The 18,712-nt window shown below is 48.2% G+C and overlaps 1 protein-coding gene across 2 annotated transcripts; it reads left to right on the forward strand.

Annotated features, from left to right (window-relative positions):
• The first annotated feature begins 253 nt into the window (after positions 1-253).
• On the forward strand, positions 254-2,269 carry CYCS (cytochrome c, somatic). 2 transcript variants are annotated; one of them, XM_084784814.1, is made up of 3 exons: positions 254-394; positions 1,261-1,440; positions 1,564-2,269. In XM_084784814.1, the coding sequence occupies exons 2-3, from the start codon at positions 1,272-1,274 to the stop codon at positions 1,710-1,712; spliced, it is 318 nt and encodes a 105-aa protein (XP_084640940.1). In that variant the 5' UTR covers positions 254-394; positions 1,261-1,271; the 3' UTR covers positions 1,713-2,269. The 2 variants fall into 2 exon arrangements, with proteins under 2 accessions (XP_084640940.1, XP_084640939.1); XM_084784813.1 differs by having other exon boundaries at positions 259-390.
• Positions 2,270-18,712: the final 16,443 nt, after the last annotated feature.

Raw genomic sequence — 18,712 nt, forward strand, 5'->3', positions numbered from 1 at the left:
ATCCTAAGGGAGTCTCCGCCCAGCGCCTCGCCCGCGCAAACTCAAGGACCCTAGATGACGTCATCCACGTCCACGCCTTACGTCCGAAGGCCTGTCGTAAGGGTCGGGCAAACGAGGCCTCTAGAGGAAGGGCGCCCTCTGGGTACATCCTACCATGCTAGCCCGCATGCGCGCGCAACTCGCTGGCGCGGACGAATGCTGGAGCCAATGAGGTGCGGCCACGTCACGACGCAGCACCAGCCGCTGCCGCACGTCGGGCCGCGGGCGGGCAGAACAAGTGTGGTTGCACCGACACCGGTACTTAGGCGCGGGCCGGCGTGTCCTTGGGCTGAGAGAGCGGGACGTCGGTGTTCGGGTCGTAGCGTGTGTGCTGTCTACTAGCCCGGAGCGGTGAGTGCGCGACGGGGACGCGGTGGGGCGGGAAAGGCGCGAGGAGGCTGGCGCGGGCCTGACCTAGAGAGGCATGCGGGACTGCTGCGGCTGGACGGGGCTGGAGGCGGTGTTTGAGAGCAGGGCCGGGGCCGGGAGTTGTAGAGGGCACTCGCCCCACTGCCGCCCTTTCTGAGAGCAAAAGCTGCTGCTCCTCTTCGAGGACTGGGCTGCTGCTTTTCCTGGTGAGGCGTCTGGAAGGGTGGATTTCCTCGGTCTCCTTGAGACCTGCGTGCATGGGTGACCTCGTGATCACAGCTCGGGATCTCAGAACGCTAGAGTGAAAAGGATCCGGCCCCAACCCTCCTTTGCCTTCCGGTGCCAGACTAATGCAAGAGAGAGTGACTACCCTCTAAATGGGACCAGAGCGGGTGAAAGCACTTAGGGACACCCCCGCCACCCCCTGTTGATAATGTTTTGTCTTATCTTTGGAAGTGGCTTTAACTGGCAGCACAGACAGCAGGTAAGCATCCTCAAATGTTAAGATTGTAGTGGTTTGGGTCTAGTGGAAGTATAGTACAGTTTCATATCTGTGATGTTTTGACCTTGCCTTCTTCTGAGGCTTGAGCTGCGATTCCACTTCCCTTTCTTGGGCCCTGAACCTGTCATGAATACAGATCTGCTTTCAAGGAGCGTCCCCTAGATAGTGTGTTTGCTCTTAAAAAAGATTTCAAGTGGACTGAGTAAGGTAGCCTCTGGCCTTGGGTTTGAGGAACGGAAGAATAACAGTGGGTTGGTAGTTAATGGGTAAGTGATTAGAGTGGCCATTGGGATCTGTTTTATGTGGTACTGAAGCGAGTTGCTTGAACTGTTGGGTCTTCTCACTTTTAGAATTTAAAAAAATGGGTGATGTCGAGAAAGGCAAGAAGATTTTTGTTCAGAAGTGTGCCCAGTGCCACACTGTGGAAAAGGGAGGCAAGCATAAGACCGGACCAAATCTCCATGGATTGTTTGGGCGGAAGACAGGTCAGGCCGCTGGATTCTCCTACACAGATGCCAACAAGAACAAAGGTAAGTTGGTGGGGTGGGGGGCGGGGGCTGTCCTTAAACCACAGCACAAGGTTCGTGGGTGTAACCAGTGTGGGCTTATCTGGACGTGCACAGCACTTAACCACTGCATCCCTTTCTGCTTAGGCATCACCTGGGGAGAGGACACCCTGATGGAGTATTTGGAGAATCCCAAAAAGTACATCCCTGGAACAAAGATGATCTTCGCGGGAATTAAGAAGAAGGGAGAGAGGGCAGACCTAATAGCTTATCTTAAAAAGGCTACCAACGAGTAATTCCACTGCCTTATTTATTACAAAACAGTTGTCTCATGGCTTTTAATGTACACCGTAATTTAATTCATACCCCCAAATTCAGATCATGAATGGCTAACGATGTTTTTGTTAGACAGTCCTGATTCAAGTAAAACTGACTTATAGTAAAGTGGTTATGATCTTTTTTAAAATAACAAACAATCCAGTCGCATACATACCGTCACTGTTCTCCCTTCAAGATTGGACTTACTAGTAATGCTCTACTTTCCACAAAGATTGGGGGGTGGGTCATCTCAAACCTATTAAATGGTTTTATACTTGGATTTATATAACTGGGCATATGAATATGTGTAAACACTGGGAAAACTATTATCACCTTCTCAGAAACAAGAAGGTTCATCTGTGTTTCGGTTTGTGTTCACTGGCCTGTTACAGGCAGTGGCTAAACGGCAAGAAGCAACTGTTCTTAAGGATGCTGATTTATTTAGAATTCCCTATGTCAAGGATGCTGCCTTTTACCACTGAAAGACACTTATGTGGTTTGTGTATGATATCAAATAAAGAGTATTTAACACGTCTTTATAGCTCATCTATAAGTTAAAATGCTTTTAGAAGCCAGCAACTTGGACCTTCCTAATTATTATCTAAGACTAGGTGTAATTCAGAATTGTCCTTAAACACCCATTCAGAAACACAAAAGTGGAACTTCTGTGTATGTGTGGTTGGTAATGGTGCTCTTTGCCAACTTACTGGGTAGGAAGATAAAGGAGACCTTTTGTAAGTCATCAACAGTAAGAAGATAGGTGTGGTGGCTCACGCCGCAGTACTAGGGAGGCGGAGGCAGGTGGATCTCTAAATTTGAGGCCAGCCTGGTCTACAAAGCGAGTCTGGGACAGGCAAGGCTACACAGAGAAGCCTTGTCTCCCTCTCCCCCTTGCCAAAAAAAAGGCAGATCCAGATCTTGGTCTTTTGATTGTGCTTTGCCTAATAACTTAACAAAGTGTTAGTTGTTTCAACTCTCCCTGGTGTGAGGCCTTGCTCTAGTGAAGGCACTAGGGGGCATGCCCTTGGTCTCTGGGGCAACTCAGACTAGAGCAACACTTCACCCCTAGTCAGAGTGTGATGTATAAAAAAGAATAGTTACACACTTACCTAGTGGTCCTAAATTGTATAGAAAATGTTAGTGGTGTCTTTGAGGGCAGGAAAATGCCCTTTGATGACTTCTCAAGTGTGGGGAATGATTAGCTGGCTTCTAAAGTCTGACAAAGCACTTTTGACAAACTTTACTTCATACAAGAAATTGAAGGCAGTCTGGAAACAAATTTGGAAAGTTTTCTGTAATTTGGAGTTTTGAATCGATTGGATTTTTTTTTATTTAAGATTTATGTATATGGGTGTGTTGTCTGTCTGTCTGTCTGTCTGTCTGGGTACTACACATGTTCAGTGCCTTTGAAGGCCAGATGAAGGTGTTGGGTCCCTGGGGCTGGTGTCAAGGAAGGGACCTGCAGTGGGGAAGTTAGGGTTCTCAGCGGGGTCCTCTGGAGGAGCAGCTAGTGCTAATCACCGAGTCCTTGGCCTGCTAAGTTTTTTTACTTTGTAAGTCTTTCAGGGCTTGGGCTTTGTAACAGCTTTCAAGGGAGACTTTAACCAATGTGCACAGAAGGAAACAAAGCCGTGGAGTTACTATTTTCTTGTGTCCTTGAAATGATAGGGGAAAAGCTGTTAAGATTATTGTAGACATTTGGCTTAGGATTTTATAATGAGGTTTTATTACTGACTGAAAGGAGCCTCGATAGACAGTTTTACAGTTTTTAAATTCAGTTACTTTAACCGAGAAGTGATAAAGCCCCTGTGACTGAGTCCTCATTTCCTGACGTGCTGGTTACCATCACTGGGCAGCCTTTGCTGAAAGCTTGAGTTAAGCCTCCCTACTGATGACGTGAACTTAGACTTCATTTTTTTTTTAATCTCTGTTCCTAGCGCATTCTCTAAGGCCTATGTTGCACAGTTGGTACCTCCTGTACCCTGAGGCCACGGAGAGTGTGAACCCTGTGAGTAATGCAGAAAGGGTCTGGTCTTTGCTGTAAAGGGTATGTTTCTCTGAGAAATAAGGAAAGTGGGACAAAAAAGCTAGCACTGTGACTCAGCTGCTTGTTCTTAGCTGCCTATTGTAGGTGGCTAATTTAGTGGCATCATAAAGAAGATGAATTGCTTCCCAGGGCCACCTGTAGTTTGAATGCTTAGGGTCGCTCCGCCCAATGGATCTTGTGTTTGTTGTTTTTGTTTTGTTTTTCCAGACAGGGTTTCTCTAGGTAGCCTTGGCTGTCCTGGACTTGCTCTGTAGACCAGGCTGGCCTTGAACTCAAGTCAGTCCATCTGTTTCTGCCTCCCTAGTGCTGGAATTAAAGGCTTGGCGCCACCACGCCCAACAGGTTTCCCTGTGTAGCCTTGGCTGTCCTGGATTCCCTTTGTAAACCAGGCTGGCCTTGAACTCATGGTGATCCACCTGCCTCTGCCTCCCTGAGGGCTGGGATTACAGGCATGGCCATCACACCCAGCTCAATGATCCAGTTTTAATCACATTATTGACATCTAAATATGTTGGTGCTTGGGAAGATTTTAAGAGATGTTTTCCAATCCAATTGACATATTAACAGATGAAGTTAACTGGGCCCAGCATATGTAGCTGAAGAGCAACATAGGCAAAACCAGAACGAGGAATCCTTTGCTCTTAGACCAGGCTTCGTCAAGATTCCCAGTTCTGGGCTGCTGAGATGGCTCAGTGGGTAAAAAGCATCGACCTACCTTCAAGCTTAATGACCAGAGGTCAGTCCCAAGACTCAGCATATTGCCCTCTGCCCTCCACACACGCTGTGGCCAGCACAGCAATTAAGATTCCCAGTCAGTCATGACCTTACACCTCTTTGCTTCCTACTCACTAGAAAATCAGCCACGTCACACACTGGGCTCTTATTTAACAGGCGTCTATATAACTGAAACCCTGAGTATTTTTAACATTGACCAAGTCTGCAGCTTGAATCGTCAACTTGGAAGAAGAACCGATGGATGAGATCACTGTATTATTTGAGGTGTGATGTAGAAAACGCTGGGCAGGGGACTAAAACTGTTTAGTACTGGGTCAGTACATTACCAAATATAGGCCCAGTCCAACCTCACACCTAATAGAAAGTGACGTCCTGCTGCATCAGTCACATTTGTCCTTTTGTGCATCGTCTATAGCTGGATTCCTGTTACATTAAGAGTTGGTGGTGTCCGTTGGGTGAGGTGGCCCATGGAGGATTTTGAGTTCTGGCAGCCTGAGCTACATAGTGATGCCTGTCTCAAAAGTAATACAGTCACATAGCTGCAACCAAAGTTGTGGCCCAGAAACCTCAAATCTTTTCTGTCTGATGTTTTAAGAAAGTCAACAGGCCTAGGGATATAGACCAGTTGATGAGATTTTTTCCACTTGTGGAAGCCTGGCTTTGATACCTAGCATGAGGCAGGCACGGTGGTGCACTCTTGTGATTCCAGCACTTGGGAAGCAGACAGGAAGGTCAGAAGTTCAAAGTCATTCATGACTACATAGTGAGTTCGAAGCCAGACTGGACTACATAAGACCTTGTGTTAGAAATACAGTTAAGCCAGGCATGGTGGTGCATGCCTTTAATCCCAGCATTCAGGGTGGCAAAGGCAGGCAGATTGCTGTGACTACAGTTAAATTCCAGGACTGCCAGAGCTAATTGCTACACAGGAAAAACCTTGTCTCAAAACAAAACAAAGAACCCAAAACTTTCTTTTGCCGAACATGGTAGCACAGGCCTTTAATCCCAGCACTCAAGAGGCAGAAGGAGGTGGATCACTGTGAATTCGAGGCCAGCCTGGTGTACAAAGCAAATCCAGGACAACCAAGGCTAACACAGAGAAACCCTGTCTCTAATAAAAGCCAATAAATAAATAAATAAATAAATACAGTTAAATTTCACTGGTTCAGAACTTTGCCAAGTGGCAAAAAAACAACATTGTGTTGTTCATTGATGGGCAAAGCTAAAGGTTACTTAGATAATGCCTTTTGCTAGCTATCATACCGACTGACCCTGCCCTTTCTAGGGTGACGTCCAAAGCTATATGGACTCTCAGTCATCTCTCATTTATTTGTCAGTCGTGTATTTTATTTATCTATCATCTCAATTATTAGCTGGATGTGGTGGTGCAGGCCTTTAATCCCAGCACTGGGAAGCAGAGGCAGGGAGGCTGGAAGATCTCTCAGATAGATCTACAGATAGATCCTGGACAACCAGGGTTATAAAGGGAAACCCTGTTTCAAAAAAACAAACAAATAATAATAATAAATATCTTTTTTATGTTTATGTGTATGAATGTTTAGCCTGAATCTGTGGACAAGAACTACATGTGTGCCCCGAGATGAGAAACAGGAGTCAGATCTGGAACAAGGTACAAATGGAACCTGGGTCCTAGGTGACATCAGCAAGCACTCTTAGCCAGTGCGTCATCTTCTAATAGATACTTGCTTTAGTAGGAACTGTTTGGTCCATGCCTGTGCCCCTGTGGCCCTCACAGATGGAGCCTGCTCATGACTATGGCATCTTCCCGATCGTGTCTGGCTCAGACGGCTGCTAGCGGGATCTAGACATCCCCATGAGACTGTCGCCTGTACTGGCCATCCCACCCACTAGGCACCCGAGCTCACTTAGGCTCTCTGACACCCTCACTTCATCAGCTTGGACGTACCAACACCTCAGGCCCCTGCCATTCCCCTGTGACCTTAGCCAGCCTCTCAGGATTTCGTCCCAGTCTCTGAATTCTCCACATCCTCTGTCTTGGTCATTTGTGCTTCGTTTCCTGGAACCTGCTCTGTAAACCCAGCCTGGGAGCTGAGCCATCTGCCTTCCCCCTCCCCATGCCTGACTTGAGGCTTGGAGGAAACTGTGTGTTTCTACAGTCAGGCCCCTGTAATATTATCAACTCTAAGTCCACCGAACCCTAACCCTGTCAAACTGCTCTTTCCATATCCACTTTCCCAGTCTTGGGGCTGTTGTGTTGTCACGTTCCTTGTCACGTTCCTTGAGCATCTTAGCCTCCCTACTCCCCTTTCTTTCTTTCTTTTTCTTTCTTTCTTTCTTTTTTTTTTTTTTTTTTTTTTTTTTTTTTTTTTTTTTTTTGAGACAGGGTTTCTCTGTGTAGCCTTAGCTGTCCTGGACTTGCTTTGTAGACCAGGCTGGTTTTGAACTCACAGTGATCCGCCTGCCTCTGCCTCCCGAGTGCTGGGATTAACGGTGTGCGCCACCACTGCCCGGCTCCTGTGAGTGTCTCTAAACAGGGCTGAGTTAGACTAAGAAAAGTGTGGGTGCCTACAGTCCGTGCACTCATCTTCTAGGGGGGCTGTTCCAGGAACCCAACAAAGGTTTGGAGGTTTGTTAGTTTGTTGTTTTGGTTGGTATTTTGTTATTTTGAGGCATAGTCTGCCTTGGCTTAGATTGCTCTGAGGTGCTGCCTTGGCCTCCTCAGCACTGGGAAGACACCTGCATGGTGTAGTTCTCACCTGGTTTGCTGGTGTAACACAAGTCCTAGTCAGCTTTTCCTGAACATTCTTGGTCATCTCAACAAGGACAAATGGAGCTGGTAATGTTTGCATTAGAGAAGGTGTCAGGTAGGGAATGTTGAATTACGTACCCAGTCTTCTGCTTCCCCAGCGATTCAAAACAGTTCAAAGCAGCATGCTGCCTAGAGACTGGAAACAGCTCATCACAGCACACTGACTCCTGTTTACAGTAGTAAGTGGTTGTCCAGTTTACAAGTGTTGGTTCTGTTTCAGCAGCACATCAGTGATTCTGGGATAAAGAAAGTGAAAAACACCAGGCACGGTGGTGCACACCTTTAATCCCAGCACTTGAGAGGCAGAGGCAGGCAGATCATCATTAGTCCAGGACAGCCAAGGCTACACAGAGAACCCTTGTCTTGAACCCTCCCCCTGCCAAAAAAAAAAAAAAATGCTCAGTGTGCTAGCCCAGTGAATTGTTTGCTGAGTGCATAGGTCAGAGATGGAAGGAGAGAGATCTGTAAATCAGACTAGATTAGTGTGTGTGTGTGTGTGTGTGTGTGTGTGTGTGTGTGTGTGTGTGTGTGTGTATGTATGTATGTTTCTTTGGAAATAACAGAAAAGGCCTGCCCATTCCAGCACCATCTCAAGATGATACCTCAACGTGGTGAAGGGAGATTTTAGTTGGCTCACGGTCAGGTCAAGATTCAGGTAAATTCTCCAAAACAAAATGGAGCTGTATCCACTAAGTTAGTTTGTTAAGAGGCCTGCTGAAGATTCTGGTAACTCTCTTCCTATTCTCCAACCCACATTTGATAATCAGGTTAGCATCAAGGTCCGTATTAGACAAAGGAGAGTCGGGTCAGGCTGGGTGGTTTCTAATGGAGTCCGTGAGCTGGAGTGGCTGGCTGTTTCTCCCACAAGTTCTTAAGCAGAATACCTCAACAGTGGAAACTCAACACAGAGCAACCGAACCCAACCTGGGAGTTCGTCGTATGAAGGCAAAGACGTGCCCTTGAGGTAACAGCCGCAACCTCTGGGTCCTTTCCTTGTGTTCGCTCCTTCTCGGTCTCATTAGCAGGCTTCTTTCTGTCTGTACCTGTGCCATCGTGTAGCAATAGGGCTGTCCGTTTCATACGTGGCACGCACTGCCTTCTAATAATCCTCACACCCTCTCTTAGCTCCCTCACACCCTGTCAATGGCGCCTCTCCACCTATCCTGCCTGACACTCATGTGACACACTGAATCAGGGCCTCTCCGTGGCAGCCTGGTGGGCTAAGCACTGGGTGTAGAGCTGAAGACAGTGGGTCCCCCTCTCCCACACTCTGTCACTAGCCAGTAGTCCAAAGGGATGGGCAGGGCCCATACACCCCTTCCCCACTCAGTACTGGTTGTTGGACAGGGCCTGTCTTGTGTAGACTCAGTACGGGTAATCACAGCTGCTGTAAGCTAGTTATTGCAACAGTTTTTTATGCCCAGAAGATGACATTGTGCGGCCTTCCTCCCTATCTACCAGAACTTTCTGCCTTCTCTTCTATAGTGTTCACTGAGTCTTAGACGGGGTGGTACACATTAGGAGAAGCATCCGCCCATCACTTACTCTCAGCACCCTGAGAAGCCAGGAGTCTTTACAACTCACAGCTGTTCAATACAAAAGAGGCTTTTCCTATTAAGGCTGAGAATAGCATTTGTCTAGGGCTATAAATAGATATTTAGAAGACACTTTTGATACTGTGTCTATTTAGCTAAACAACTGGCCTTATAACTTTCCCAGTCATATGTTTTTGGTTTACAGTACTGGTTTATGATACCTCTTTCTCTTCTGATTGTTCTAGAAGTGCTCGGCTCCGGGCATTCCATCCTTGGCTCTATGTTAGGACGAGGGGTGAAGATCATTGCTATGGCACAGTGGGTAAAGGCGCCTGCTGCCTGGTGGTACAAGGCTGACTACATGACTTTGATTCCCGATACCCACACAGAGGTGGAAGGAGAGAACTGACTCCACAACGTTACTCCACTTTGTCTTCCGTGGCATGCACAGCCCCACCGCTCACACACGAGCGAGAGATGGGGACCCAAGTTAGAGTCCCAGCCGTTCATGTCTTCAGCTTCCGGGGTCAGAGATCCCCCAACCTCAGTACACATACATACATACATACATACACACACACACACACACACAAAGAGAGAGAGAGAGAGAGAGATATTGATTCTCGCTGGGCAGTGGTGTCATATGCCTTTAATCCCAGCACTTAGGCAGGTGAATGCCTGTGAGTTTGAGGCCAGCTTGGTCTACAGAGTGAGTTCCAGGACAGCCAAGGCTACAAAGACAAAACCTGTCTCAAGGAAAAAAAAAATCTCAACACAAGCATTTGGTGGGGACATCAGACTGCTCCATCCATCTACCCAGCTCCTTTGTCCTGGACCTATAGCCTCAGTTGTAAATGTGACACCCCTGTGAAGACTTTGCCTGGTATGGAGCACTTCCTTAAGGACAGGGAGAACACCTTTTTTTTTTTCTCCCTTCCCCCGCCCCCCTGTAAAGATGGGGTCTCACATAGTCCAGGCTGGTCTTGAACTCAGTAGGAATTGAACCATGACCTTTTTTTTTTTTTTTTTTTTTTTGGTTTTTCGAGACAGGGTCTCTCTGTGTAGCCTTGGCTGTCCTAGACTCACTTTGTAGACCAGGCTGGCCTCGAACTCACAGCAATCCGCCTGCCTCTGCCTCCCAAGTGCTGGGATTAAAGGCATGCGCCACCACCGCCCGGCAAACCATGACCTTTTGTTCCTGACGCTCCTGACTGGACCTGCAGAATGCAGGCACTGCAAGCACGCACCACCACACCCAGTTTTATGAGGCGCTAGAGATCAAACCTAGAGTTTCGGGCCTGCTAGGCAAACACTCTATCAGCTAAAATACACCCCCAGCCACAGAACACCTTCCCTGACTAGCTAGCCACTGACTAGCACCACAGTCTCGCTTTTCCCCAACCTCCGCGTCTGCCAGGCCATAGTGACAGCACTTGGTCTTTCTCCAATTTTGGAGAAAAGACAGTTAGCGGTTTTCACAGGCCTGCACCTATACAGTGATTGCTGCGGCTCTCCTTAAACTTCTAGAATAGATGTTTTATCAGTCCCCAGTCATTCATGAAAGAAGCTCATTTGCACATCATAGGTGTTGTCCTCATTTCGTTCTGATAAAGCACTCTAACCAAATGCAGTTTATTTTATTTTGCTTACACTTCCGGGTCTATCATTGCGAGAAGTCAGGGTGGGAACTCAGAAGCCGAAGTCATGGAAGGGTGAAATTTGTTGATCTGACTGCAGGCTCCTCACAAGTTCGTGCTAAGCCAGCTTTCTTACACAGCTCAGGAACACTTGCCTAGGGATGGTGTTGCCCCCAGGAGGCTGGACCCTCATCCATCAGTTAATTACAACAGTTTCCCCCCTCCCCCATAGGCAGGGCCACAGGCCAATCTGGTTGAGACAATTCTTCACTCAATGATTTCCTCTCAGATATCGCTAGCTGGCCTCTGTCAAGCCGACAAAGCTGACTAGCAGAGATAGGTTGCAGCCCACTTCCCAATTGTGCCATCATCGTCACCCCCCCCCCAAAAAAAAAAACAAAACCGTGGCAGCCCTTTTGTAGGACGTATTCTCTGCTGTGGATTGTAAACTAGTCGAATGTCTTCCTATCTTGCTAAGTAAAGCCAAAAGCCCTTATTAAGACAAGAGTGGTAACTGTCGTGTAGTTCTAATATTCTCTACTCCAATGGCGTGGCCACCAAGTGTTCTTTCTGTCTCATTCCATCTAACACCCAACAATTCTGGGGATAGCAGGGCTGAGTGGCATCTCTTGAATGGTTCTATTTCGCTCTTAAAATGTAGCTGTTGGATCCAGCAGAGCCCATGGAGCTAATGGTGAGTACAAAACCAGCAGTCCTTAGTGTTGGACTGACACAGCTCACTCTGTAAGAACTGAAGCCGAGCGTGCTAAGTAGAACAAAGATTCAGAGGACCAAGATTCAAAGACCCAAAGCCCTTGATCGTTCAGTATGGCTGTACCCCCTGCACGTACAATTTCAGACTCTGCCTAGTCGTCACTGCTCAGAAGCCTTGCCAATGAGAAAATGAATATCTCAAAACGGCCCCTCGCCTTGACCTATTAAACAGCATTGTTAGAGACTGGAAATAAAACCTAAGATGACTAAGGCTTCCATCAATAGATGAAGGAATAAAGAGCACGTGTTATACATGAGAACCTGGGTTCCCATTTGTAATCCCAGTCTGGGGAGGCAAAGTCAGGCAGGGCCTCGGAGCTTGCTGGCCAGATAGGCTAGCTTATGCAGCAAATGTGAGGCCATCAAGAGACACTATTGAGAGACGGGTGGGCAGGGAGACGAAGGAAAGAAAGAGAAGAGGGAAGCTGAACAACACCCGAGGAGAAACATCCAGGGTTGGCTGGGACGGCTGGTAAGAGGAAGAGATTCTGGAGAATTGGCACAGTCGACAGTTCAGTGTCTCTGAGACCTCGTAAATGATCAATCAGTAGACAGTGCGTGTTGACAGCTTCGGTCCTTCTGCAGTGAGCACATATCGGAACCGCCACACCGAGCCCCACAAATGCATACAGGTACTGCACTGCAGTACTAGTCAGTGAGAACACAAAACATCAGGGGCCTCAAGTAACGTCTCTAAGAAAGAAAAGAAATTGATTCTTGGTAGAGCCATAGGCAATGTGCCAGTGGGGTTAAAACTGCAGACCTATTGGGATGCAAACGTGAGGCATCCTCCACAGGTTCACATGTGGAACGCTTTGTCCCCAGCTAATAGCTCTGTTTTAGAAGGCGCTGGCAAGTTGAGCAAGTGTGGGCTAGCTGGAGGAAGTAGAACATTGTGAGCACGCTTTCAAAATTCTAGTTTCTCTCTGGCCCACTTCACTGTCTGCTTCCCCTCTGCCATTAGGTAAGCAGCCTCTGCCACATCCCCTGACACGCCCCCTGCCGTGCCCCCTGCTGTGCCCCCTGCCATCCTGATTTTCTGCCTTATCACAGGCCCAGAATGAACATAGTCAGGAACTGGACTAAACCTCTGAGACCCTCAGCTAAAGTATTTTTTTTCCTTTTAAGTTGTCCTATAGATAATTTGGTCACACTAATGGAAAGCTAACTGACCCAGAAAACTGGTACCAAAGAAGCAGGGTCGCTGGCATGACAAAATCTGACCACGCTGTTACTAAACCTTTGGGACTGTTCTGTGGGAAGACCTTAGACTATTTTAGAGAAAGCCTGAGAGGCTATCAGGGAAGTTGGTGGGTAATTCTAGTGAAGCTCAGAAGACCCATAATGCTACTGGAAATGTGGACAGTGAAGACGGTGTGATGTTTCAGGTAGGAACAGGATGCGATTCACACGTGGACTAGAGGCCATCACACTACATTCTGGTAAAGACCATGTCTGCCGTCTACCAGCATGGCACTACTTCATGGGAGCTTAAAGGCAGTAGACTAATTAATCCTGTGGAGGACGTTTAAGGCATCCCAGCACTCGGGCCACAGCACGGGTATTGCTGGCTGCCTCTAGCCAGGTTCGTACTGAGCATCAGAAGCAAAAAGGAGAACAGAAAGGCTGAGAAACTTGCAGTTTAGTTAGAAAAGCCCGCGTAAAGGTGAATGTCTTCATGTTTCTATTGCTGTGATAAAACACCATGACCAAAAGCAGCTTGAGGAGGAAAGGGTTTATTTCAGCTTACAAAAAAACGCTTAGGTCACACTCTGTCACCAGGGTAAGGCAGGGCAGGAACTCAAGCAGGGCAGCAACCTCAGACAGGTGATGCAGAGGGGTGCTGCTTACTATCTTGCTCCCCAAAGCTTGCCCAGCCTGCTTTCTTATAAAACTCAGGACTACTAAGCTAAAGGTGGCACCATCCAATATGGGCTAGATCCTCCCACATAAGAAAAGGCACCACAGGCCCATCGTGCAGGGGCATTTTCTCCGCTGAGGTTCCCTCTTGCCAGAGAATTCCCGCTGTGATAAGTCGATGTCAAGCTAGCTAGCATCAAGGCTGAGGAAGAAATGGCTTGTGAAGAGATGAGCCAAGTGCTTCGCTTGGGGATGATCGAGAAGACTCGTTAAGGACAACTCAGGGCTGGGTGCCAGTCACCCTCACCAACTCCAAGGTAAATTCATTCTTGCTCCCTCAGAGCCACCTATGACGTTGTTATTTCAGGAGCCATTTCTCTGGACTCAGAAGCTTGGGCATTCTCAGCTGCCTGCCCTTCCTGTGGTCACTGGTAAAAAACACAGACTCCCAGTCAGAAACAGAGAGCAACTCTTTCTTAAAGATTTATTAATTTTTGTTTTATAAATGTAAATGTTTTGCCTACACATATGTCTGCACACCAAGTGTGTTTATGGTCCCTGAGGTGGCCAGAGAGGGGGTTAGGTCCCTTAGGATTGGACTTAAAGATGGCTGTGAACTAACATGTAGATGCTGGGAATTGAACCTTGGTCCTCTGGAGCAGCAGTCAGTGCTCTTAACCACTGAACCATCTCTTAAACCCCCCAAAGTACATTCTTTGTTTGTTTGCTTGTTTTTGTTTTTGTTTCTCAATACAGGGTCTCTCTGTGTAGCCCTGGCTGTCCTGGACTCGCTCTGTAGACCAGGCTGGCCCCGAACTCACAGAGATCCGCCTGTCTCTGCCTCCCGAGTGCTGGGATTACAGGAGTGAGCCACCACACCTGGTCTCCAAAGCACATTCTTAATCGCAACAATAGCAGATGCTAGGGCATTATTTTGGTGTTGCTTTCTAGACTCCTGAGTCCACAGCATGGTACAAAGAGGGATCACAGCACAAGGAGGGACAGGGTGTGGAGAATTCAAAGTATATCTAAAGAGCATCTCTCTCTCTCTCTCTCTCTCTCTCTCTCTCTCTCTCTCTCTCTCTCTCTCTCTCTCTCGGCCATGTGTGTGTGTCTGTGTTTGTGTGTGTGTCTGTGTGTGTCCCTGTGTGTCTGTGTGTGTATGTGTCTGTGTGTGTGTCTGTGTGTGTGTGTCTGTGTGTGTATGTGTCTGTGTGTGTCTGTGTCTGTGTGTGTATATGTGTCTGTGTATGTGTCTGTGTCTGTGTGTGTGTGTGTGTGTGTGTGTGTGTGTGTGTGTAGAGATGATGCTGTCTTCTAAGACTATGTATTGTACAAACAACTTTAAAATAAAATCATGCAGAGCAAAGGTTCTGTTCACAAGATCGGAGGCCACATGAGCAACTTCATGGAGGACTGTCTTCCAGCACACCCATGGGATAGCATGAAAGGCCAACAGCATGGACCTCACTGTGCAGAGCCAGAAGATGGCAGGGACTTAGAAAGTCTTAACTCTGGATTAAGTGTTATTGGCATCCATCAACAAGGCATGCTTCTGTCTGCCTTGCTGCAAACTTTAAAATCCCTTTGCTAGCTTGATTTTGTTGTTTATCAGGTTTTCCCTTTTTGTTTCAGTGAAAATGTATTGTCTCAGCTGTTAAAAACAAAACAAACCAGCCTGTAAGTTGTGCATTGTCTACTAGTGTGTATTCAAACTGACCAACTTGACCGGGCCCCATTGAGGTTCTGGACCACAGCGGTTGGAGGACATGTGGTCTCAATCATCTCCATGTGGAACCACCAGGTTGCTATTTCCACGGTTAGGAAATAGATGGCCTGCCTTTGAGGGTGATTGCATCACGTTTGCGGATTAGCCCACTGATGGGGATTAGCCTGCTGATGGGGGATCAGCCCACTGGTGGGGATTAGCCCACTGGTGGGAATGATTCTGAGTTGAGGAGGTATTGAGAGGTGGAAGAAACTTTAGGAGGTGGGGCAAGTTGGAGAAAGCGGGTCATTGGGGTCTGTCCTGGAAGGGCACAGTGTGCCCCTGTCTATTTCTCTCTTGATGTCACTGCTTCTTGACAACTATGTGTGAGAAGCTTACTCTACCACACGCTCCCCACCTCAAGGTGTTCTGCCTCATTGCAGACCTCAACAAGAGCCAAGTCACCTCGAACTGAAGCTGTAGGTCAAAATAATCTTTCCCCCTTTAAGTTGACTTACCTCAGGCATTTTGTCACAGTAACAGAAAGTCAAGGAGCTGTGTCGGCCAGTTAGAATGTCTGTTTCTTTGGGCTTTGAGCTCCCCAAAAGAAGAAGACTTAACTGATACCCCAATGTTAACCGTTCTAGATTCAGGAAGTGAAAAGCAGCCATAAATTACAATCGCTGAGTTTCTTCTGTGTGAATGGAAACAGTGGGCTGGATTCCTTTGCAGTAGCAGGAATAGTAGGAATAAAGAACTGGGTGTTTGAAATATCTTCAGTCCCTTTCCTCCTCCACCCTCACAGTGTGGCCCTCACACTCACCCTCCTCCACCCTCACAGTGTGGCCCTCACCCTCACCCTCCTCATCCTCACTGTGTGGCCCTCACACGCACCCTCCTCACCCTCACTGTGTGGCCCTCACACTCACCCTCCTCACCCTCACTGTGTGGCCCTCACACTCACCCTCCTCACCCTCACTGTGTGGCCCTCACACTCACCCTCCTCACCCTCACTGTGTGGCCCTCACACTCACCCTCCTCACCCTCACTGTGTGGCCCTCACACTCACCCTCCTCACCCTCACTGTGTGGCCCTCACACTCACCCTCCTCACCCTCACTGTGTGGCCCTCACACTCACCCTCCTCACCCTCACTGTGTGGCCCTCACACTCACCCTCCTCACCCTCACTGTGTGGCCCTCACACTCACCCTCCTCACCCTCACTGTGTGGCCCTCACACTCACCCTCCTCACCCTCACTGTGTGGCCCTCACACTCACCCTCCTCACCCTCACTGTGTGGCCCTCACACTCACCCTCCTCACCCTCACTGTGTGGCCCTCACACTCACCCTCCTCATCCTCACTGTGTGGCCCTCACACTCACCCTCCTCATCCTCACTGTGTGGCCCTCACCCTCACCCTCCTCACCCTCACTGTGTGGCCCTCACCCTCACCCTCCTCACCCTCACTGTGTGGCCCTCACACTCACCCTCCTCATCCTCACTGTGTGGCCCTCACCCTCACCCTCCTCACCCTCACTGTGTGGCCCTCACACTCACCCTCCTCATCCTCACTGTGTGGCCCTCACACTCACCCTCCTCATCCTCACTGTGTGGCCCTCACACTCACCCTCCTCACCCTCACTGTGTGGCCCTCACACTCACCCTCCTCACCCTCACTGTGTGGCCCTCACACTCACCCTCCTCACCCTCACTGTGTGGCCCTCACACTCACCCTCCTCACCCTCACTGTGTGGCCCTCACACTCACCCTCCTCATCCTCACTGTGTGGCCCTCACACGCACCGTCCTCACCCTCACTGCTGCAGGTGGAGTCTCAGAGGACACAGCTTACGCTCTGTGTCCCTCCATAGCCCTGGTACCTGACACCTGCTTATCAGTAAGAAACTAAACTAACAAATATCCCATGAATTATTGCATTGTCTTCCCAACTACTGTTTAGTTCTGTGGAGGTGGAGATGGTTCCTTTATTCTTTACTGCCCGTGCTGCTTATTAACAGGGGGCAGTGATCATGACCCCCTCAAAAAATGGGGACGTACCCAGAACAGCACCACTCACACTTGAAGGCAGTTTTAGGGGACAGACACTAAAGGGTTTGTCTTTCTGGAATGAATTGCTGGGTCCTTAATCTCCTACGCTGCCACTCCCTGACTCCTCTTCCTTTCTTTTCTTTTTGGTCTTCGCATCAGCTGCTGTTGATTAGCCGACTTCTCTCCCATACAAAGGGAGGAAATCCACCTGACCGTGTTATCTCTCCCTGACAGGAAGTTTTGAACCAAATCACCTTCCCAGGTAGCTAGGTCTAGCTAATAGCTATCTCTTACTCCAAGACCAGCCCACAGCCCACTTCCATTGGCCAGGGCTCTCCCGAGCTCCTTCCTAGCGCCTCAGCAGCCCGCGGGGTGACCAGGACCTGTGAGCGGCGCCATCTGGACTCCCGCCCAGCAAATCCTGCATGTTGGTTGGAGACTTCACACTGAGGAAAGGTGTAAGTGTGACACGCCTCTTGTGTGAGTGTCAGCTATCACCGCCGTTTTGACCCCGTGAGGTTTGTGAGTCGGCCTCTCCGCAGTCCGTTCCCTGCCTGTGACTGAAAATCCTGCCTGTGTTTCCCAGTGGCGTCCAGAGCGGCGGTAGTTTGGTTTTAAACGACCTGGCGGACCAGAACGTGTCCTCCTTCCTCTCAGAGTCACTGACCACACCTCTACATAAACCAATGATTCACGCCATCCTGATTTGCCCTGTATGGGATCCATTTGCCTGATACCATCCTAAAACACGGTACACTGACCGTCTTACACCTAAGTCCTCCTAACAGCCTATCAAGCAGGCATTGCCCTGTTTTACAGGTTGGGAATTACAGCTTGCGAAGTTAATGAACTTGGCCAAGTTTATACAATAGGGGAATATGGGGGTAGAGGCTTAAAGCTGATGTCACTGTCCACGGTCTTTGGACCCATCCATGATGAGTCATCTCCAGGTTCATGCAGGACAGAGGGTATCATTGGTGTCATTGGGGAAACACATAAACGTAAAAGCTATGCCCAACTCTGTCTGTTCATCCCTCTGCCTCCTGTAGTGCCCGCTTTGTCTAAGGCAACCGACTGGCTGGCTTCTCTCTGTCCCACAGTTCATCAATAGCCACAATGTATTGCTATTTTTCTTTCTTTCTTTCTTTCTTTTTTTCTTTCTTTTTTTTTTTTTTTTTTTTTTTTTTGGTTTTTCAAGACTGGCTTTCTCTGTGTAGCCTTGGCTGTTCTGGACTTGCTTTGTAGACCAGGCTGGCCTCGAACTCACAGTGATCCACCTGCCTCTGCCTCCTGAATGTCGGGATTACTGGTGTGAGCCACCGCGTCCGGCAACACGACATATTTTTTAAATTCTGTGTATGTGTGCTGCATGGGACAGGGGGGTTTAATGTATAGTATGTGAAAATACTCCTTGGAAATCTAAAAAGTATATTTAGACTTAGATTATTATTGTAACACGTTATAGAGCCAAGTATGGATCTTGGAACTCCAAGAAGGAGTAGAGGAAGGCCAAATGTTGGAGGGAGTAGGGAGAAAGAAAAGACTTAAGAGAATTGTGTGGGTTTGGTCACCCAGAAGCTGGCTCTTTGAACACATGATTCTGAGGGCGGTGGCAACCTTTGAGAACTGGAGGTCAAATCCCCACCCTTCCGGTAACAGCGGCAGTGCTTGGTTCTCGGGGTCACGCTGGGTTAAAGACAGAGGTGCTTGATTACGTTGGTCTTTGCAAAATAACTGAAGTTAAAAAATTAATTAATTAAAGTTGAAATCTGAAAACAAAACAAATCAAAAATCCTTTGGAAAAATCATAGAAAGCCCCTGTGCTCGGCCTTATAGTGAAC

This window comes from Acomys minous, assembly GCF_964271855.1.
Source record: "Acomys minous genome assembly, chromosome: 6".
Lineage (NCBI taxonomy): Eukaryota > Metazoa > Chordata > Mammalia > Rodentia > Muridae > Acomys > Acomys minous.

Excerpts from the sequence above, each read along its gene's own strand:
- CYCS (XM_084784814.1), top strand. The coding sequence starts at position 1,272 with ATGGGTGATGTCGAGAAAGGCAAGAAGATTTTTGTTCAGAAGTGTGCC. Across the intron at positions 1,441-1,563 it reads AGATGCCAACAAGAACAAAG|GCATCACCTGGGGAGAGGAC; the intron begins GTAAGTTGGTGG and ends CTTTCTGCTTAG.